Here is a 23,842-nt window from a genome sequence, read left to right as displayed (position 1 = left end):
TAACATATCCCAATTAAGCACATCATATGACATTTTAGGTGAAATGTTCAAATTAACACTATAAATTATTACACCCATATTATTATCCTACCAACCACACTTAAGCAGGCATTACTTTTGCTGGACCCTGTGTATAATAAGGATATCACATCACGTCCAAGTGTAGTTTATCTGAGAAATGCAAGGTGGGTTTAACACTCATAAATTAATGTAGTTCTTCTTATTAACAGAATAAAAAAGTCCATGATCATCACTATAAATACAACTTCCATTTATAATAATAATTAAAAAAACCTTAAAACCTCTTAGTAAAGTAGAAATAGACTTTCTCAATATGATAAAGAGTATTTATGAGAAATCTATAGTTAACATTTGTTTTTCCCTGCGATTGAGAATAAGGCGAGGAGGTTGATTCTAATGAAGACTATTCACCGTTGAATTGACTTGTACAACAAAGCAAGAAAAAAAAGTCAGAAAGGAAGAAATATAATTTTTTATCTGTAAATAACATGATAACTTGCTAAAGGAAATCCAGAAGAATCTAAATGACTACAGGAAGTGAATTTAGCAAGGTAGCAGGATAAAAGATCCTTAAATGCACTATACATAAAAATTGTTAAATTAGACTTCACCAGAATTAAAATATTCTACTCATAAAAAGAAACTGTTCAAACCCTGGCTGGTGTGGCTCAGCGGACTGAGAGGTGGCCTGCAAACCAAAGGGTCACTGGTTTGATTCCTAGTCAGGGCACATGCCTGGGTTGTAGGCCAGGTCCCCTGTAGGGAGCATTTAAGAGACAACCACACATCGATGTTTCCCTGCCTCTCTTCCTCCCACTCTTCCCCTCTGTCTAAAAATAAATAAATAAAATCTTTAAAAAAATAAAAGAAACTGTTCATGAAGGCAAAGTCAAGCCACCACCTTGAAGAAAATATTCACAAGGCATATATCAAAAGACTCATATGCAGAATATAAAGAACTCCCTTAAGTCAATAATAAAAAGTCAATTCAGTTTAAAAAATGGATGGAAGATTTGAACAGACACTTCACAAAAGATGATATATAAATCACCAAAAGGCATACACAAATATATTACACGTCATTAATCACTAGGGAAATAAAAATTAAAAACATAATGAGGTATCATTACAAACTCAAAAGAAGAGCTCAAATTTAAGCTGTTGTCAATACTAAGTCTTAAGAACAGTGTCCAGAAACTAAAATTCTTATATATTGCTGGTGGAAGTGTAAAATGGGGTAAACACTTTGTAAAAGTTTTTGGCAGTTTCTAATAAAAAATAAATATATGCATATTCAGTGGCAGTTACACGTCCAGCTATTTATGCGATAGAAATGAACCCATTGATTCACAAAAAGACTTAAACTGAAATGTTTAGAGCTTTACTTTTCATAAGGGATCAAACCAGGAAACCCAAGAATCCATCAACAGGAGAATGGATAAACAAATTATGGCAAATTCATCCAGTGGAACACTATGTGGCAATACAAAGCACAAACTATTGCTACACTACGATTGGGTGAAAATAAAAATATGTTAGTGAAAGAAGCCTTTATGAGTACTCATCATACTATCCCAGTTATATGAAGGTCAAGAACAGACAAATCTACGGTGATAGAAATCAGAATAGTGGTTGAAATGGGGGGATGGTAGATTTGATAGGTATTGACTGGAAAAAGGCATAAAGGAATTTTCTTGGGTGATGGAAAATTTTCTTGATCTTGGTCTGGTTAATGGTCACCTAAGTATATATATTTGTTATAATTCAGGAGCTGTTCACTTAAATTGTGTGCACTTTAGACTAGAAAATTATCTAAATTATGTTATCAAAGTTATCAGAATTATACGTTATTAAAGTAGCATCAGGACGAAAACGAAAAGTAAGCCACCATTGCTCTGGCCAGGTAGCTCAGTTGGTTACAGCGCCATCCCAACATGTGGAATTTGTGGGTGGGACCCCTGGTCAATGCACGCGCAAGAACCAACCAGTGAGTGCATAAAGAAGTGAAACATTGAATCAGTGTTTCTCTCTCTCTCTTTCTCTCTGTTCTTCTCTCTCTAAAACCAATAACTAAAGAAAATTAAAAATTAAGCCACCATTTACATGGGTAAACTTCATTAGTTCAAAATAGGTCTGTCTAAATTAAAAATATTTACTTGTAAATATCTTCATCAGCACTTGTTAAGGGCGGATGTGGCTATATTTTATTTGCAAGATATAAAATTGTCAACAGACTAAGAAATTTCTGGCATTTACTCTTATATTTACTTTGGAACCAGAACGGCATGTTCCCTTTGTTAGAGTTCACTTTTACTTTCATTTCTAGATTCCTGAGTAGACTCTTTATGTATTACTTTAATTAAAAATTTTGAAAACTTACAGTGCAATAGCGTTAGGCTGGAAGTTATTATGACTTATTTTTTATTTGAAATTTCTTCCAAAGGTATTTAGCATAATTACCCTCAAGGGAAAAATACTTTAAAGTTGATTATTTAATAATAAGATATTGACAATGAAGTGCTGTTAAGAGTTATCAAAATTCCAAACCAGGAATGGAGTGAAAAACCCTCTCACACACTTATACCTTACTTATACACTGAGAGTAGAAGAAAACTGGAGAACTAGAGGTAGCAATGGGCCTATGTATCTACCTTGTCGCTTTTCTCAAACACTTCCTTCCTCATTTCTGTCTCTAAAACAGTATTTGGAGAGAAAATATATTTATGAATATTGAAAGGATTAGAGGGGGAAATGTTACACTATTAAAAATTTGGGTGCTGTTTTAGAATAAAGTAGTCCCAAGTGGATAGATTGACTCCATTTTTGTAAATCAACAATGATTTATTGAGCACCTACTATTTGCCCTGCTACTACTAGCATACTGCTGTGAACAAAATACATACAGTCCTTGCTCATATGCAACTTAGAATTGTTACAGGTAAACAAATATTGTACTTAAAAAAAAATCAGCAATTAGAGTTGTGTAAAATGTTGCAAAGAAGACATATTGATCCACTCCAAGCCCTGACAGGTCGGATCACAACAATCATTATTATTATTTTTTAAGATTTTATTTATTTATTTTTAGAGAGGGGAAGGGAGGGAGAAAAGGAGGGAGAGAAACATCAACGTGTGGTTGTCTCTTGCACATCCCCTACTGGGGACCTGGCCTGCAACCCAGGCATGTGCCCTGACTGGGAATCGAACCAGTGACCCTTTGGTTTGCAGTCCGCACTCAATCCACTGAGCTACAGCAGCCAGGGCCACAACAATTATTATTGATTGGAAGAACTTGGGAATCTTAGTTGAGGATTTCTTAGGCCATCTCCTTTAAACTGGGATATACGTTCTCTTGGGTGAGCATACCAACTCTTTACAAAAAATTTAGCAATGTGTAAGTGGTAACTCAAATAGGGTTCAGAGAATTAACAATCTGATGTAGTATTTTCACAAGTTGTTTTTCCACGTGTAGGTTTTCCTAAAATTGATCTGCCTGAAAACAAGAGTTACGGTTCCTAGCTTTCTTCTGTCTGCTCACCAACGTTTTCACAATGATTCTCTCTTAAAAAAAATACTGGCTCCTCTCTCACCCATCTTGGATTTTAGAATGGGTGTAAAATTTTCCTGGACAATTAGAAATATTGTCCAGGAAACATTTGCTAGTGTTGAGAAAATGAATGACTCTAATTATGTGGGTATAGAGTTGCCAGGTAAAAAATAGGACACCCAGTTAAATTTGAATTTCAGATAATCAATAAACAATGTATTCAATGAATAATGAGTTACATGATTTGTTATTTGTCTCAAATTTAAATTTAACTAAGGGCATTTTAATTTGCTAACTCTGGCAATCCAACATGGAGAGCAAAAGTCTGTAGTTTCCAAGTCACAGATTTAAACTAAATTGAGCTGTCTACTGATAACTAATTATATTTTTGGATAAAAGATTAGTAAATGACTTTTGGGCTATAAAATAAAGGTTCAAAAAATTGTCAGAAGATTGATATAATAACATCTTCTGGGCCTATCTATTTACTTGTGTAAAAAAGGTTTTCAACACTTACAATCTTTAGAAATGAGAAAAAGGAACTGAATCTATGTGAACCCTATCGCATTCCAATAATAGGCAATACTTGTGAGCACACACTTGAATAAATTGTTAAAATATAACCTGCAACCCCATTAAGATTACTTTTGTAATAGAATTTTACTTATTGTTAGTAATCATCAACATTTATAAAAATTTGTTATTTTGACCAATTGTGTAATAAGTATCAAAAGTAATATAAATGATAATGCAATCAATGAGAGATTTTTTTGATTTGCAGGCCAGCACTCAACCACTGAGGCACACCAGCCAGGGCGAGAAAGTTTTCTTTAATACTTAGATCACAGGAGAAAAAATTAAATTTTAATTTACACATACATTGTTTCAGAAATATGTGCCAGAGTGATCACAAAGATGTCTGTTTTGAGTATATATAGATATCGAAATTCTGCGGGGAAGTACAATGTTCAAGTACCAAAGGTAATAATATAAACTTTCCAATCATTAAATATGAGCTTATACATTAATTATTGAACGGATGGTGGTGGGTATCAAATGGCTATGTTATTTGTAGTCCATTGAATACATTTAAAAGAGGGCTGCATCAGTTTTATTCTAAAATATCTATGTTTACATTTTGTAGTTCCTTTGCAATTACAACAACTTTTATATTTTAACGTCAAGTTAAAAATGTGCGGGGGAATATAGTTTTTGAAAGTACTTTTGGTGAGCACGTGGACAAAAGTGTCTAAGGACCCCAAAATGTTGTCAATCATCTCAAAGGCGAGTTGAAAATGGCTTACAAAGTTTTCATTAAGCAGGCTCAAAAGTGGGTTGAAATCTCGACGTGATCATCTTTTTTTTATAAAATTCCGAATGAAACTCTAACTGGAGCTTATCCTACGTGTACTGAATGAAATGGGCGTCCTTTTTGATGAATTTGTGAATAATATTATGGGTTCTGCTTTTGGTTCCCGATTATCTTTGATCTGTTGGAAGAGGGGAGAATCAGGTGAGCTCCCCCGATTCCTCTCGTACCCTGGCAGGGACTGTCCTTAGAGAAAAGTGCTTACACTTACAGCTTAGATAAGGAACGCTGGGGAGATACAGCAGGGCAGTGAGTCTCAGCCTTCACGTTGCCCTGAGAATATCACCCTGATTTAGAGATCTTCCTGGTGAAGTAAAAGGTGGAATTTTTTATAGCCAAGTGTACCCGTTATAACCAACCAACCAACAAAAGAAGTTTCAGTGTAGGTAACTAATAAGATGATCTCAACCTTTAAAACGGTAAAAATAAACTGAAACGGACAATCATGTGATTTTTTTTCATACCTCTGCATTTTCATTCATATCTTGCTTTCTCAATTAGACCAAAAAGTAGAAATTATTAGAAAGGTTTCACCAAGTCCATGAGTTTTTAAAAATATGTAGATAAGGGAGATGGACCATTTCCAGTGATCGTCTTGTCTGCATAGGTTATCACTCTTTCCTCTGACCCACGAACAGTGAGGCAGAGCTCAGCCTTTCAGTAAATGTCTCGCGGATACGCCGAGGTTTAGAAATAATCGCGCTTTTAGGGTCGTGGAAATCCCCGAGTGAGTGATTAAGGGGAAGTGTCTGTGGTTTTTACCGCCGGAGTTCCCCTAAGTCCTAAGAGGAAAGCACCAACCACTGGGAGGAGTTCAGGTCGCCGGGTGTGCCGGGGTGTGGGTGGGGGAGGGGAGAGCGAAGTGACATATTAACAGGCAGCGTGCGACTCTCCCCCTGACGGACCCGACCAGCCCAGCCGGAACGCCGGGGCGACAGCTGTCACCGAGGAGACTTGGCAGGCAGGACCTGCTAGCGCGCATTAGCCTTGGGGCAGCAGGTGGGTGACAGGGCTGCTGTGAGGCCGGGTGCTCCAGCCCGGGTGGGAGACGGCGGGCTTAGAGGCGCGCGGGTCTGCGGCGGAGGACAAAGGTCAGGGGGTGGCACGGTCAGAAGCACCGCTGCACGGCCCAGAGGCCCGCTCCAGGGCGGCTCTGGAGCGCACCGGAGCGGAGAAAGAGTGGGGTTCCCCCGCGAGCCTGCGCTGTCTTTCCCCTTTGCTGTCAACCCGCCGGGTGGCGCTGCGCGCAGACCTCAGGGTTCCAGGGCGCTTGCGGTGCAGGCAGCCCCGCGCGGCCTTAGCGGACACTCATTTTCTGTCCGCCTGCCTGCCGGTGCTCAGTTCTATTTTACTTTGGGGGTGAGCCAGTGGACTGGGGAAGCTTTGATACTTGTTTTAATATGCTTGCCAAGAGGTATCACCAGGTCTTTGAGGATGCCAAATAAGCTTCAGAATTGGGCCTTAAAGCAGAGCTTTGCATGATAAGAACTCAGTAAAATATTTAATGAATAAATGGAGGAATGTTCCTAATGGTGGCACAAAGATAGCCAATTTTTGATAGTTTTCCTGGTGATCAGTATCAGAATTCTTTAGTACTCTTAATTAGTAAAGAGCTGGAGGCAACTGATGCTAAAGTAACTAACAATAATAACTTAGTTTCCTATTATTTATTGGTAACATGAGGCTTACTAATACCTAGTATATGCTAGGACCCCCTCCAAAGATTTACAGGTGTTCTCACAATCTTAAGAAGCAGTTACTATAGTTGGCTCTATTAACGATGGGAAAACTCAGGCTCACTTGCCCAAGGTTACACACCCTAGCCGGCTGGAGACTGAATGGTACTGGAAGCCCAAGATGTCTGACTCCAAAGCCTGGTACTGAACCATCACTGTGCAGACCTTGTGGTCGTTAATATAAAACTGATGTCCTTAATACCATGCAGATGAGGGTATTGTGGTCATAGGGGACTCAGTCAAGTTTGCTAACATTTACTTCTTCAACAAAAAGTCTGAGTGAGTGTCTTCATTACAATACCAGGCTGGGTGGACATTGTGTTTGGCAGGGCTGGTACATTGTTGAAACGTAGTTGTGATCTGAAGGAGTTCACAGTCTAGGGGGAGGCAGAAAAATAGAGGCAAAGGCCCTCCAGTGTCAAAGACATGGATATACTAAGTGCCCAAGAGACACCCAACAGCCCTGGGCTCAGGGAGGTTGCCCACTGGAAATTATAAGAGTAAAAAGAGAAGGGGTTGGGGGACTGGAGCCAAACTGAGAAGGAAGTGCAACGAAAGAGGAATTCCAATAGAATGGTATCAGAAATCCAAGACAGCAGAGCATTTTAAACAGGAAATGGACCCCAGTGTCAGAGAAAAATTTCCATTGGTTTTGGCAAAGAAGCTATTGGCTTTATTAATATTGAGATTAATTTTAAGTAGTGCTGGCTAAGGCCAATTGTAGTGGGAGATCTTAACCATAGAAACCTGTTCAATTCACTTGGTTATGAAAAGAAAGTGAGATACAAGATAGCTGCTTGAGTGGAAAGCGGGGTTCAAAGAGGATTTTTTTTTTTGGCTTGTTTTTATTTGAGAGCTGGGACAGACTTAAGCATGCTTGTCATATTGAAGAAAAAGAGAAGTAGAGAGCGGAGTTGAACAATGAGGAGGGTGTTGTGAAGAGCGTGGTCTCTGGCGTAGTGGGAGAGGGTGGCACCTGGAAAGGGGCAAGTGTTACCTGAGGGAGCAAGTAAGTTGTGAGCAAAAGGCATGGACTTGGGAATGTCAGAGGATAACTGCTCACTGATGTCTCTTTTCTTTGAGAAACAGAAGGCAAAGCCATCTTACTGAAAGCAAGACGGGGAGCGATGGAGAAGAAATTTGAGGAAGGAATTGAAGGTTTAGAGGCATTGGGTAGGACAGTGGGATAGGGAGCTGACTAGGGATGAGTAGAATTGTTAGGGATGATGAAGGGCCAGCCAAGGTGACACCTGAAGTCAGGTGGGTCCCAGTCTGCACGGTCCCAGACCTCCCCTAGCAGCTTTCCGGAGTCTAGGTATCGGAAATGATTAAGGCAGAGTTTGAATTGATCCAGGGTTGGCATCTTGGCATATTTCTGTATATTTATTTTAGAACCATTGTCTAAATATCCACAAACATATGCCTTATTTCCACACCAAAGCTTCTTTAGGGTAAAGTCTGTGGAAGAGGTTTGCTGTCTCAAATGCATAGGGGCCAGGCAGGTGATATAAATGAACAAAACTGTGGGTGTCTCTTTTAAACAAAAGCACGCTTTATTTACATATGTAACATGTAGGGATATTCTTACTTTCCACACGGAAATAGGGTGCTCACATTTTTCTCTAAACATGTGTTCCTCTTGGTCTACCTTTCATTTTTGTTACTTTTGATAGATACAGGCATTAAATAGTTTCACTTTCCTCATAATTCCACTGTAAGAAAATCAATGGTGACAGCTCAGTGACAAATAGCAGCTGACAGTGAGTCTCCATGCCAGGGCATCAAGTACGGTGCCAAACTGGAAAGCATGTTCCTGTCTAAGAGGTGCAGTCGCTGCTCAGAGCTGGCTGGTGTGGCCGCAGGAACATAGGTCCAGTGTGGGCAGATTTTTCAAGAGATTAGCTAGAATCTAGAATGTTAGGGAAAATCCCTTACTTTTTCATTAATTAAGACTTCTAAAAATACTGTGGTTCAAAATGCACTTATTTGGAAAACTGGTGAAATTCATATAAGGCATGCAGATTAATTAAAAGCATTGTATCAGTGTTAATTTTCTGGTTCCTATTAATTATACTCTGGTTAAGTAAGATGTTAACTTTGGGGATGTTAGGTACACAGTAGAGGGAACTGTTATTTTTGAAAGGTTTCTCTAAGTATAAATTACTTTCATAATAAAAAAGTTTAAAAATGGTAAAAGACAGTTCAGTTCTGTGCAAGCCAGACCTAATACCCCCGCTAGCCCCCAGTCTGGGCTCTCTGGCTTTTGTCTGGCATTTCCGGGCCTGTGCCGCGCCTGGTACAGCACCTTGCGCACAGTGCACAGTCAGTCAATGCTAGTGCTGTACTTTGGAGAAAATGTTTTTAAAAAGTTATTGTGTTTTTCCTATGAATTATCTGACTTTTAAAACTGTCTTTTTTTTTAAACAGGTTTTACAAAGGAAGTGAACCATTCTACTTCTAGAATTTTCCGTTTTTTCTATAAATCAAAACAGCTCAGAATGGAGGCCTAAAACCCTTAAAGGGACTTAGTCTAATCTCTGGGAGGTAGTTTTGTGCATGAGTAAACAAATTACGTAGTTAATGAGAGTTTGTAGCATCCAAAGAATGTTATACCTTTAAAAATATGATCTAGTTATGAGGTATAACTATAAAGTAATATTGAGTTTGATTTTGAATTTGACTGGAGAAGTGATTGTACTTGGGACACATTGTTGAAGCACTCTTCAAAACTGGCTGGGCGGTCTCCCACTGGCTGCTGTGTAGAATAGAAGAAAGTACTTGTGTTTGTTAAAGATTTAAAAATGAATGACAGTTATCTGGAACAAAAAGTTTACATTCAACCTCCTGCTAAATTACAGAAATATACAAATGAGAACTTTGACTTCTACAATGGCAAAAAATTGTCGAGAACAAAACTTTTTAATAGGTACAACAAATTTAGAGAAAGTAGGAAAGATGAACTTGATGATTGGTGATGAAATTATGTAACCATGATAAAACTATTGCTATTTTAAAACTCTAAAATTTAGTTTGTTCAAATGGGCTATTATCTCTGAGAATGGTAGGAATAAAAATGACAGCTAGATGGTTATATTTTGGTGAAGGAACAAACTTATTCAGAAAGAAAATTTACACAGAGACAATAATAAATACCAAACAATTTTTTATAACAATGTGTAAAATTTTTGACCACTGAAAGGAAAGCTGAAACTAGACATAAAAACTCACCTTTGAGATATGTTTCTTTTGACACCTGCAAATAAAGCTTTAAAGTCTGCAGTAGAAAATCCCAACAGAAAGAAAGAAAGAAAGAAAGAAAGAAAGAAAGAAAGAAAGAAAGAAAGAAAGAAAGGGAAAGAGAGAGAGAAAGAAAGAAAGAAAACAAAAGAAAGGAAGGTAGAAAAACCCCAACATCTGCAGGACCAGGAAACCATGCTTGTTAATCACTGCTAGAAAAACCGTGATGACTTGTTTATAGGTCATTGCTGATACTATTAATTCAGAACTCATTCACTAAAAGGTACTCATAATTGAGATATTCTAAATTGTTAGAAGGTCTTTGTTCAAAAAGAGTAGATTGTGACAAAATAAATTTATTATTTTTTATCTTGATAAATTCAAGTTCAAGGTATTCTATCTGTGATATGATTTCTGACCAAAGCCACATCTGTACCCTTTGCTTATCCAAGCTAGCCTACAGACTCAGCACTCTTGACTTTTGACTGCTATAAAAATAAGTCCACTACCAGAGTAGAAGATTTGACATTGGCTCTCAACAGCATGAAGCCGAGTTTAAAAGACCTGTTGAGCAAATACATTCATCTCTGATAATTAATTTAAAATACAACATCTAATTTGCTAAGGTTTGATAGTATCATTATTACAAAGCAACCCAGTTCCTATCTATGGGAAATAATTAATATTTATTAAATCTTAAAATGGCCTTAACATGTATCTATTAATTCTATTACTACTTAAGCTCTATCTGGAAGAAAATTTTAGGTTGATTTGTTCTCCTTATTAAAGTGATTGTAGGAAGAAAAAGTACTTAATTTGAGCAAGATTTGGGATGTGCTATATTTCATTGAATCTAAGATGTCATCAATTATAAGGTATATTATTATTTTATATACCTCCAAGAAATAAAAATGCTGCTAATTGAATATGATATTTAAATTGTCCTTTTAAATATCATATTAAAGATACCTCTCGATACCAGAGATGTTAAAACATGCATCTTACAATCAGTGAACTATGGTAATGCATTCTTGTCCTCTTAATGCTTTTTTTTCCCCCTAGCTACTAAATTTCACAATTGAAATAAAGCAAAATAAATATAGTTTGAATATTTTTCCCTCAGAGTTCATATAGAGCATAACTTTCCATCATGAAAGCAAGCCAGCTGAGTCAGACATTTCATCTTTAGGCTGGCTGAATGTCACTGAAGCCTTCTAGTGGAGAAGCTGACCCACCTGTGGGATACCTGACACTAAATGGCATCTTGATGACCTAAAACACTCTACACTTTTATGAAGGGCTTTAATTTCATCACAAGGTACTGTGTAGCATCACGTTTACGTTGTATGAGTATACAGAGGTGCTCTTCATACATAATTGTCCCTTAAGATGTATCAGTATAGGACTAGAATCTTGCTGTGCTGAAACCCTGAAGACAGGAGAAAAAAGAACAGATTTCCCATTCTAGGTGTTCCCCCTAATACTAAAATTAACACAAATTAAAAGTCATGCACAAAACTACCTCCCTAGAGAAAGGCTAATCCCTTTTCTTCCCCAACCATTTCTTCATGAACGTAGTAGAAGACAGCAAGTTCTTATCAAATCTGATGAAAAACGCCAACATGTTTGAATTGAAATACGACTTTTCATGTGAACTATTCCGAATGTCTACGTATTCGACTTTCCCCACCGGCGTCCCTGTGTCAGAAAGGAGTCTTGCTCGTGCTGGGTTTTATTACACTGGTGTGAATGACAAGGTCAAATGCTTCTGTTGTGGCCTGATGCTGGATAACTGGAAACAAGGAGACAACCCTATTGAAAAGCATAAAAAGTTGTATCCTAGCTGTAGCTTTGTTCAGAAACTAAATTCAGGTAACATTTCGGGAGCCACCTTTCAGTTTAATTTGCCTTTTTCAGTAACAAATTCCACACATTTATTACTTCCACGTTCAGAAGAAAATATTGGTTATTTCAGTGGCTCTTATTCGAGCTTTCCCTCAAGTCCTGCAAACTCCGAAGCAAGTCAAGATATTTCTGCCTTGAGAAGTCCCAACCATTGCCTAATGAATACTGAAAATGCCAGATTACGTACTTTCCAGATGTGGCCATTGACCTGCCCGTCGCCAGCAGAGCTGGCAAAAGCAGGTTTTTACTACATAGGACCTGGAGACAGAGTGACTTGCTTTGCCTGTGGTGGAAAATTGAGCAACTGGGAGCCAAATGATGATGCTATGTCAGAACACCTGAGACATTTCCCCAAATGCCCATTTTTAGAGAGTCAGCCTCAAGACCCTTCAAGATACAGTATTTCTAATCTGAGCATGCAGACACAGGCAGCCCGTTTTAGAACCTTCTGTAACTGGCCCGCTAGTGTTCCAGTTCATCCTCAGCAGCTTGCAAGTGCCGGTTTTTATTATATGGGTAAGACACTTAATCTGATAATAATAATTTTAAAATTCAACATGTTTTATACATTTTAGAGGGCAAATTATATGTATTTATAAGTTTTGGTCCAAAATTAATTTTAGGTTACAACGATGATGTCAAATGCTTTTGCTGTGATGGCGGACTGAGGTGTTGGGAAACTGGAGATGACCCATGGGTGGAACATGCCAAGTGGTTTCCTAGGTAATTGTTTTGATATTCTCTTTGCAAATGGGTTGATTGTCATGAGATAGGTTATATATGTGTACCTTATAATTGGCTGTTACTTCTTTGTTTCAAAAATATATTTGTGAATGCATTTAGGATGGATGGATGGATGGATTACTTAGAAAAAGAATTACTCAAAAGGTTTTGATGAAAATTTAAGACAAAGAAAAAATAGGTTTAGGATTTTTTGTGTAATTAATATATATTTTAAAATAATATATGCTCATTATAAAACCAAAATCACATGTTGTAGACAAGTACAGAGACAAAAAAAAATAAAAAAAAATTTTGTGAGTCCAGGACTCACAAACTAATGATGACTAGTTACCATTTTAGTGGACATCCCTCCAGAATCTCTTTGTGCATATGTACATACACAGGTAAATGTATATAATTTTACTGCATGAATTAGATATTGTGGATACTGTTTTGAAGCTTTTTAAGTCAATATTATATCTGCATATATTTCTATTCATTCAATATTAATTGACACAAATATCAACAACTGAATCTAAAAAACAAAAGTAAAAACAAACTAAGCAAACAACTAGAACAGCAACAGCATCACAGAAATGGAGATCACATGGAGGGTTATCAGTGGGGAAGGGGAGGGGGAGAATGGGAGAAAATGTGTAGGGGTTTAGAAGCATAATTGGTATGTACAGAATAGACAGGGGAATGTTAAGAATAGTATAGGCAATGGAGAAGCCAAAGAACTTATGTGCACAACCCATGGATGTGAACGAAGTGGGGGGATTGCTGGAGGGAAGGGGGGGACTGGGTAGAGAGGGGCAAAGGGGGAAAATTGGGACAACTGTAATAGTATAATAAATAAAATATACTTTAAAGAAATAATATTAATTGATCTATTGCCAGGCATTGTTCTAGGTGCTTAAAATACTCAGCGGGACAAAACCAAGACTTCTGGTTTCATAAGCTGACTTTATAGCAGGAGAGGGCAGATAATATAAACTTAATAAGTAAGTTATGTAGCATGCTGGAAGATAATAAGTACTATCGGTAAAAAGAAAAATAAGAGAGCAGGGTAAGGGAGATCAGAAGCACCAGGCAGGTTGCAATATCAAATAGGGTGATTAAGGTAAATGGAGACCCATGTCCTCTGTTTTGATCACTATATGGCTTTTTATCGCCATGTCTTACACTTTTGATTATTCCATACTTGTTTAGAGTCCCCCCTTTTTAAAATCGAAATCAGGTGGCCTATATTTTTTTCGTGGTCAAAGGTTGTAGTATTTTTAATGTTGATTACTAACCTTGGTATCCTAACTTCTTTTCCTTACATATATATTTTTAAACATAATACTGCAGCTTCATTTACATCAACTTAGTACTCCCCAAATATTTCAGATTTCAAAAATGATGAAGAGTATAAAGAACACTTTACAAAGGTGTTTTAAAAAGTGTTGCTAACTTTCCATTCTGGTCATTTTACAAATAGAGGAAAAGAATGGTAAATTTGCTTTGCCATTGTCATGAATTCATTTTGTACTTAAATTTGACAAGGGTGTGTGTTATCTAGGAAATGTCAAACTCGTGAATATCTACCTAGTAGAAAATGTGTTCCGCTTCCTCATTCTTTCTCTCGTCCCTCTTTGTATATTTCCATCTTTTAAACATACAAAGCTTATTTATCAACAATACCAGTAATGAGGTCATTTTCTATCTGTCCCTTTGGCTCTGTTCTTAGTGTTCAGAGCGTTCTTAGGAATATTAGGAGAGTTGAAGAGAGCAGCTAGGAGCTCTGAGTGGAGGTAGCCGAACTCATCCACCGCAGGCGGAGAGTGTGTGACTCACATCCTCTTCGGCCCCGGCAGGTTACCGTTATAGCCGTCCTCTTGCTTACGTCATCTTGCCTTTGACTTCAGCATCTCTTACCACTTCCCATATGCTAAATGAATAATCAAGTGGTTATACGTAAATCATGTTATTTTAAAATATGACCAGTCCACAAATGGCCAGATTAAAATAACTCCCCAAACTTAATTTTGTTTACATTTTAGGTGTGAGTACTTGATACACGTTAAAGGACAAGAGTTCATCAGTCGAATTCAAGCCAGTTACCCCTATCTGCTTGAACAGGTAGGGACTTTGTTTTTTTTAATCTCTGGTTAACAACAGATAAATTATTTTCTGAATATTTACAGAGAGTAGTATTTTCCTTCAAAGGAAAGAGTTGCTTTAGAAATACATTTTTGTCTTTATAATACCAAGCATGATTTAGACTCTAAACTTAAATTTACAATGGATGTATATTATCTAGAAAATGTCAAACTTGTGAATATCTACTTACTAGAAAATATGTTCAGCTTCCTCATTGTTTCCTCATTTCATTAAAGTAAATTTTAGAAAGTACTATTCTTAGGATAAAAGCAGATCCAGAATTAAAAACCTCCCGCAAAATATTTGTTATATTTCTCTTTAAATATTTTTCTAATAAAGTTGCAATAAAATTATTTGAGAAAAAAATTGGATGGGAGAGTAGAATTGTAATGGTTTAGTATATTAATTTTCCTTAAAAAGATTTGAGAAGGAGAATTGCATTGCTCTTTCTAATCTTCCTGGAAAAGCAAATAAGACCTTATATAGTAGTTTGGGGATCAAACACTTTCCAGCCATAGTAAATGGAACTTTAAATGTCCAACTTGTCCCAGAGGATGACCCAGGACATGTAAGATCTTTGGGATGAAAGGCAAACAATAATTGTGTCACAGATCACTGAAAAGGCCTAACCCTTCTCCTGCCTTAATGCAAATAGAATTTACTTGTTAATATACACATACACATACATGAATAAACTCTATCAGTTTATGGCTTAGGAAATTACTGCTATATGTACATAAAATAGTGCTTCTGACATGAAAAATTATACAGTCTATAAGTGAGTCAGTTTGCAATAAGTTGAATAAAATAGGTCTCTCAATTCATTTTAATTTTTACAATGGTCAGGGTAAGATTTATATTTTAATTTTTATACTTTCTTTTTCCCTGTAGCTGTTATCTACTTCAGACAATCCAGAAGATGAAAATGCAGAGTCGCCAAGTATGTAGAATGATAACTGCTGCATTAACCACTTGGTACTGTTAAGATTGAAATTTAGTTATAATGTACATTTGTTATGATTTATAATTTAGAGTGCTTTTTCAAATATATTAAGTGGGTATTCCTCTAACTTTAGGGTATACTATAATTGCCTAACAAACTTTAAAAAATATTACAGATTTCTGGTCTCTATTTCAAACTTACTGAATTGAATCATAATATCGAAGGGTGGTGCAGGAGCATCTGTTATTTTGAGAACTACATACATCCAGTCTAACTCTTGCTCTCAGGCCATTTGGAAACAGATGCACTATGGCTTTCAATTGCTCCCATATCCTTTCTGTGAAATGGAGAGGGTAGAGATATTATTTCCATTTTTTAATAGTGACCCTGAGGCTCAGTGAGGTTAAGTGATCTGTCCATCACCTTAAACATAACAGGTGATAGAACCGATATTTGAACAAGCTCTTCTACTCTATAGTCTACTATTCAATGCAATTCAATAAATATTTATTGTGTATCTGCTACTCTGAGGACAGAATAGAGAAGAGGATAAACATACCCCCTGTTCTCATGACCTAACTGGTGAAGGGATACAAACCAATACAAAGATGGGAGAGAGGGATATGGTGGGAAAGTTAAGCACTATAAGATGAAGGACAATTAACCCCGACTTGGAAGATCAGAAAAAGCTGCAGGTTAGAGGAGGTATTTGTCTCATTACAGAATCAAAGGGAAGAGTAGCAGTTAACCAAGAGACAAAGGGAGGAAAATGCAGAAAGATCAGCACATGAAAGACTTAAGTGACAAAAGAGAACAGGCGCATTTGAAGGACTGAACAAGATTCTGTATGGCCAGATGGAGGATTTGCAGACAGATAAATGAATGAATCAGGCCAGCAGTGAGAGCAGTCAGAACTGCAGGCAGGGTCTGTGACTTCTGGGCTGAGTGTAGAGTGTGGATGAACAAGTGGTGAGAGAGGAGGATGAAGATGTAAACCAGATCCAGATAAGGTGTGAGATCTTACAAGCCACAATCGAATGTTATCCTGAGAACAATGGAATTGTTGACAGAATTTAAGAATGTGACACAAGCAGATTTAGGTATTTAAAAGTCATCAGCTGCAATGCTGAGAATGAACTAGATGGGAGCAATACTGAAAGAGGCCATTGCAGTAATGAAGGTGAATGAGGACAATGGTGTCTTTTGAAAATATATGAAACTTGATTTAGAAAGTTCATTTTTTCATTCAACATGGGAATAAAGAACTTCTGTTCCGCTAGCAGTAATCTTTGACATTCCATTTCTTTCTCCCACTCATAGTTACGCCAGATAATGCATATTTTGTATCTGAACACAACATTCTATGTTCTTATTCTAGTAACTGAACATGTATACCATTACTGTAAATACATTTTATTTTTATTTTTTATTTTAGAGAGAGGGGAAGGGAGGGATAAAGAGAGGGAGAGAAATATCAATGTGAGAGAGCACCCTCACCAGGGACCAAACCTGCAACCCAGGCATGTGCCCTGACTGGGAATGACACCGGCGACCTTTTGGTTTGCGGGATGAAACCCAACCCATTGAGCCACAGTGGACAGGCTCATTATTTTAAATTTGACAAAGTTAATATAAAATAGTGCCTATATATTTGGGGGGCTTTACGCTTTTGATATTGTAATAACTTTCCATTTTAAAAATATACAGAATATCCCAATATACGTTAAATTCTTTGTTCCATACAGTTATTCATTATGGACCAGGAGAAAACCGTTCAGAAGATGCAGTCATGATGAATACACCTGTGGTTAAAGCTGCTTTGGAAATGGGCTTCAGTAGAAGCCTGGTAAAACAGACAGTTCAGAGTAAAATCCTGGCAACTGGAGAGAATTACAAAGTCGTCAGTGATCTTGTACTAGATTTACTTAATGCTGAAGATGAAATAAGGGAAGAGGAGAAAGAAAAAGCAACTGAGGAAGAAGAATCAGGTACACGTTTATTAGTGCAGTCTCTATTTCTGTAAGAATTCGATGTCATTGTATATAAGTTACTAAAAAAATACTCATAGTCAATTCAGATTTTTCTTATGTTCAGTATTCTGAATTTGAATTCTGAAACATTTTTTTCACATTAAAATAGATTTGAATTGCTTAGTAAATTGAAAATGTATATATTGGATGAAAGCATTTTTCCTGCTTTTTCTTAATTTATAATTTTACTCTGGGTAACTGGCTGTGTATGTAATGATTCATGGCATATTTTTGACCCCAGGCTAGTTGCTCACTCTCATTTGCTGTGAACTGGGGTGGGATCAGGGACAATTATTAATTTTAATATTAGCCTAACAGTATATCTTAACCTATAGCTATACATTAATATACAAATTATGATTAAGTCTCTCACCTGCCCACCCAAGAGCCGAGTTTCCCTTCCTAGTGTTCCCCTAGTATTTAGGGGAGTCCTAGGATACTGTTTCACATTCTCTCAAGACAACCACCCATGTCCTTCCATACCAGCTTTATCTGCCACTCTATTGCCTTCACTATGTTGCCTTTCACAAAAACTCTCTTCCTCAGAGCATGTTCAGTTTCATCTGGTTGTTCTGATTGCTTGTTACTGGAGACAGAGAAATGGCCTAGAGAGAGAAATGATCTCCCCTTTGCCATCTTTCCCCAGCATGGACTACATCTGAGAGTCCTTTCAACATAGCTGAAAACAGACTGCAACTTTTAACAAGCTCTTCCTGGAGAGTTAGGGATAACAGAAGCGCACTAGAGCACACATGGCAACTGACAACTGTAACTATGTGGCCGCTCTTGGTGCCTCTAAGCCCATCCTCATGAATCTCTCTTCCTAGCTTCTGCTTCATCTCTGCATAGCTCTAGCCAGTTTACACAAGTGACCAGGAAAATCCCAAGCATGTTTTCTTGTATCAAAGTTCAGGTCCCCAAATATCCACTAAGCCCAGAAGGAGAAAAGAGTTTACTCCTTATCCTTGTTCAGGGCCATCTGGGATCTATTTCTTCCTAGGATGATTGACAGTGAGATTGTCCACTCCACTCCTGAATAAACCTACCCTGCCCACGAAGGTGGCTTTGTCTTCTGGCCAACCCAAGCAAATGTATCAGTATTTATAGTATTACATAGTACATTGTAATACATACAATAATACAGTATTATATATTCACCAAAGTGTGAATTATTCAGTCCTACATACCACCAATTCAGCAGCAAACTCATCCAAGTTCATCTTTGCCCACCCTACTCAAGTTCTCTTTTTCACTGCGAAGTGAAGATTAGGCTGCAAGTCCTTCCTGTAGTCTTCTCAGGCTTGGCCATTGGTCATCACTGAACAATTGCTCATAGGAGAGAACACCCATCTCCACAAGTATTTATAGACCCTATGAAGTCTAAAGCTATCCAGTTATAAAATATTTATATTTCCTCCCAAGAAAATCAGCAAAGTCTCCAGATATAACCCCAACTCAACAATATACAATAATTTGCATTGTCAAAAAGATCCCTTAGCTTCTCAGCTCAGCATTATGTCCATACTACCTAGCACAGTGTCTGCACTCAAGAATATTTTTTGAATGACTGAATGAAAATATTTCCATTTAAGTTACTGATTATTTTATAGTTTCCCAAGAACAATGGGTGAGTAATTTCTTGATAGGTGTGTAAATAAAGATGCAATTAAGGATATTTTTCCAGAATAACAGAATGATATACTTCAAAGGTATTTTCACCTCTTGTTAGCCAGAGTACAGTCTATGACTAGGAAATGAGACATTTTTCCACAGCCACTAGCAATCCAATTTTAGAATACTTAAAAATTTCAGAGAATTCATTAATTAGGTTAAGTAAAATGTAATTAGAAAAACTAATCTTAGATTGAAAAACTAATATACTTCAACATCAACTGTAAATTATAGTTTAATATTTTAACATATCAGTATTTCTCTAACATAGATAATTTTAACACAATAAGTTCTAATTATTCTCCCACTTTGGTTATTACTTCTTTGTTCCCATTGCTCTTTAAATTACTCAGGCTTGGTTGTTCATTCGTTCAACATGCATTTATGGAGCATCGACCTTGTGCCAGACACTTCCCTGGGCCCTGGTCCTTTTCTCAGTTATTCTCCGAGTTTCAATTATCTTCAAAATGTATGTCTCTCATCTTGACTTCTTGACCACGCCCTACAGTTTATTCTTTATTAAATGGTTCTATTTTTGTGTCCTATTGCTTGCCAAATTCAGTGTTTCTAAAAATCTAAAAATCATCTCTCCCAAATAATTCTCCATTAGACCATCCAACTTCTGTCATTAGTTATTTAATAGAAATAGCGTTATGGATCATGGTGAAACTACATGATAACTAAATAATTATTAGAGTCATAAGTCATTTTCCAAAGAGATAATAAAATTTCAGAGTTTCAAAATAGGAAACATTTTACCAATAGATACAAAATCTAGAACTGGAAGGAGGATAAAATGCTCCTAAAGGACAGGAATGTGTCACTGACAAGTAGGATTTCGTTTCCACAATGCTGTTAGTGTCTTTCCCCTTTTACTGCAAAGTAGTCAGGTAGTGGCAATATCCAATCTAATTGGGGGAAATATTAATAATGAAAATTGCATCTTAAAATGGAATGTTAAAGGAATTTTATAGGCAAATGATAATTTAAGAAAAAATGTTTGATCATTTTAATTTTCCTGATTTTATTTTTCCCAGTTTGACCAGATTGAATCAAAATTTTAATTTTATTAGGTTCTAAATTTTATTTGGTTAAAGGCTTAGCAGTATTGCCAAATGGTTAAGAGCACAGATTATGATGCCAAACCGCGTTGGTTTGACTTTTGCTAGTTGTGTGTCCTCTAGTAGTTCACTTGCCACACTGTTTTCTCATCTGTTACATTAAGATACTAGTATCTACCTTCAAGGGCTGTTGTGAAGATGAAATGAGTAAATACACATAGAGTGCTTACCACAGTTCTCAGTGTTAGTCCTTATTGTAAGTCGCATTGTTCTCAGGCACAGGGGATCGGGTACCCCCAAACCTAGCAATCAACTTCAATGCATTATTATGAATTACAGTTGTTTTTCATTCAGTCATATGTGTAGGCCTGGAAGGAAATTTGTGAGCAGAGATTGAACATGTCTGTGTTTGCTTTCTTTTTTATAAAGATGATCTATCATGTATCCGGAAAAATAGAATGGCACTTTTTCAGCATTTGACTTGTGTGCTTCCAATTTTGGATAGTCTACGGATTGCCAGAGTGATTAATGAACAAGAACATGAAGTTATTAAACAGAAAACACAGACATATTTGCAAGCAAGAGAACTGATTGATACTATTATAGTAAAAGGAAATTTTGCAGCCACCATATTCAGAAAGTCTCTACAAGAAACTGACCCTGTATTATACAAGCGTTTATTTGGTGAGTGCTAGAAAATTAGTATTGAGAACTTTCTACATCAATTAAAAATATGCTGTTACTAATAATTTGTGATTATTGAAAAAAATCAAATTTAATATATAAACTATTAACTGCACACTAGACTTGCATTGCCTTGACATTACGACAGTTATTCATAGTATTTGGCCAGAGTCTAAACTATTGATTTAAAAATACACTCTGCAGATGGTGGGCTGAGCAGAGAGGGCAAAAGGGGAAAAATTGGGGCAACCGTAATAGAATAACAATAAAAAAATTTAAAAATTATATACTCTGTGACTAAATATTGATGTTATTTGACATACTAATGCTTTTTCTTTTTCTCCCTTAGTGCGACAGGACATAAAGTATATTCCCACAGAAAATATTTCAGGTAAAGTAGCATTAATGATTTAAACCAGTAGAAAACATTATTTTTCTTTTCTTGGCTTTTCATTGGGGGAGAAGCAGCAAACTGCCTTTTATTAAAAATGTGTTTCTCTTCTTAGATTTACCAATGGAAGAGCAATTGAGGAGACTGCAAGAAGAAAGAACATGTAAAGTGTGTATGGACAAAGAAGTGTCTATAGTGTTCATTCCTTGTGGTCATCTAGCAGTATGCAAAGACTGTGCCCCTTCTCTAAGAAGATGTCCTATTTGTAGAGGTACAATCAAGGGTACAGTTCGTACATTTCTTTCATGAAGATGATCCCAAATTTTAGAATTAATGTATTAATGTATTAAATATATTGTAATTTTAACTTCTATACTGACTTTGTTTCCATAATTTTTCAAATTTATTTAGAAGTCATAAAATTTTGTTTTACACATATATATTTATATTAATATATAGTTAAAACATATGAACATATTTCAAATAGCAAGAGAATGAGAAGCTTTTGTTCTTGTGAACAAAAAAATAGGGACAGCACTACAAGTACAATACTAAATCAAAATTTCAGCTCCATTGATATTGTAAGTGAAGTAAAGTTTAAGATTTTTAAGTTAAACTTTCAGAGATTTAAATATTTTGAAGTTGTTTTAAGAACCAAGCATATGGATCTTCTGCCTTTTTCGATCGGTGTCCTATACATAGAAGGTCTTGATATTTGTTGAATGACTCTTTATATAAATGGTGTTTTTTGTAAAGAATTCTGTGAGGAACATTTTGATAAAGCAATCAGAATTACTCTTGCTCTTAATATTTTTATTTCTGTGACATTGGATCATTTAGTTACTCCCAGGCTCCTCCTTCCTTACCATCTTAAGACCTCTTCAATATTGGCCTACCATTTAGATCCCTTTCTTCAAGATGCTCCATCATTTATACTTGTAAAGCACAGGGGCCATACCTGGTTTTAATCTACGGGATTCAATGGGATGTCTGAGATGAAATCAAACAATCCTCTCAGTGTTTGTTTCTTCATCTATTGATACATTTGGAAAGTCTCGCACTAACCCGATCCATTGGGGAAAGTCCCTAGTTTTATTTCTCACCACTTTGGAGTTAATTCTGGGACTTGGAAAGTACACTGGGTAGCAGCCCTTGGAACCAACAGCTCTTTCTGGAAGATAAATTTGCTCTGTACTATCAGTGCAGCAAAATTTCCTCCTATGCATCACTTTTTTGGTACCACATCTAATTCATAATTCTCTATCCTTGTCTCCCATAGTGCTATTAGGGCTTTAAAACCAGAAGTAACAGTATAATGGGAAATACTTAGGGGCACAAGCATAGGCCAATTATCTGAACCACTTCTAGATGTTTGCTAGGGTTTTACAGAGAACGATTAGGAACCAAGCACTGGGGAGAGAATCCATATCCTCATTCTGACACTGGGAGACTATTTCTTTGGGATGTCACTGATTTTGCCCCTATGTTAAAAGGCTCAGTTGGTTAGCCACATACTCACCACGTGGTCCTTCTGGGGTACTAGGCTGAACTAACTGTAATATTGCTTAGGGGATTTATAACTCAGCTATAGGATAAATATTTAGATACAACATGCCTTTTTGCAATGTCTATTTTTATCTGGTTCTTATTGCACATTACACACAATATTTGAACTTTTCTGTCTTCATTGTAAAACTTTTGTTCATTTCTCATCTTAGTAATTTGTAACTAATATAACCAACTTATTTATTCAAATAATTTGTTATTTTTCTAAGTATTAATTAAATTGAAATTTTGTTTTGGAAAAAATAAATCACTATAGATAATACTGGTAGCTCTATTTGCTGATACGTCAGCTACTGTTTTGGGGTGCTTGATGTGCATTAATTCATTTGATTCTCTCCAACTTCACTCCCCATACAACCTGGCCTTCAGTTCCCAGAATCGAGTAGATAATTTAAACCTCAATATACAATATATAATAAGCGTTATAATTCAGAACATTACAGAAGGCTTAATTTCATACTTAGGCCGTGCGGTGTTATAACTTCTACCCACTCTTTTTATTCATTTCCTTATATTACTTGATAATAGCTGTTAAGTTCCTTTGTGGCCACAGGCAACGTCACTCAACCATGTTCACCTCCTTGTGACATCTTGGATGTCATAGCAGACAGTGTGGATGTTTACTAACTAAATTCCAGGCAAAACTATCAGATGCGATGTTTAAGGAATTCGCTATTTAGAAGCAACACTAATATGCTTGAAATAGTATCAGTGGGTCAGTATTGCTCATTCTTTTAAAAACTGTGCCCACTCCCCACCCTTCTAGTCATCAGGAGTTAGGCAAGGTCTAATTCCCAGAGTTTGTATTGTGCA

General features: G+C 36.6%; 1 protein-coding gene across 1 annotated transcript; it reads left to right on the top strand.

The window, feature by feature from the left end:
• Window positions 1-5,780: 5,780 nt before the first annotated feature.
• On the top strand, window positions 5,781-23,291 carry BIRC3 (baculoviral IAP repeat containing 3). Its single transcript, XM_024574602.3, has 9 exons — window positions 5,781-5,936; window positions 9,101-12,331; window positions 12,439-12,538; window positions 14,584-14,662; window positions 15,575-15,623; window positions 17,372-17,614; window positions 20,818-21,072; window positions 21,422-21,463; window positions 21,579-23,291. Exons 2-9 carry the CDS (start codon window positions 11,479-11,481, stop codon window positions 21,770-21,772), a joined length of 1,815 nt encoding a protein of 604 aa, XP_024430370.2. The 5' UTR covers window positions 5,781-5,936; window positions 9,101-11,478; the 3' UTR covers window positions 21,773-23,291.
• The last annotated feature ends 551 nt before the right edge of the window (window positions 23,292-23,842 follow it).

Source organism: Desmodus rotundus, chromosome 5 (genome assembly GCF_022682495.2).
Source record: "Desmodus rotundus isolate HL8 chromosome 5, HLdesRot8A.1, whole genome shotgun sequence".
Lineage (NCBI taxonomy): Eukaryota > Metazoa > Chordata > Mammalia > Chiroptera > Phyllostomidae > Desmodus > Desmodus rotundus.
Note: the sequence above shows the minus strand (reverse complement) of the source record. Positions and strands in the feature narration are given on the sequence as shown.

Excerpts from the sequence above, each read along its gene's own strand:
- BIRC3 (XM_024574602.3), top strand. The coding sequence starts at position 11,479 with ATGAACGTAGTAGAAGACAGCAAGTTCTTATCAAATCTGATGAAAAAC. Across the intron at positions 12,332-12,438 it reads TGCCGGTTTTTATTATATGG|GTTACAACGATGATGTCAAA; the intron begins GTAAGACACTTA and ends AATTAATTTTAG. Across the intron at positions 12,539-14,583 it reads CATGCCAAGTGGTTTCCTAG|GTGTGAGTACTTGATACACG; the intron begins GTAATTGTTTTG and ends TTTACATTTTAG.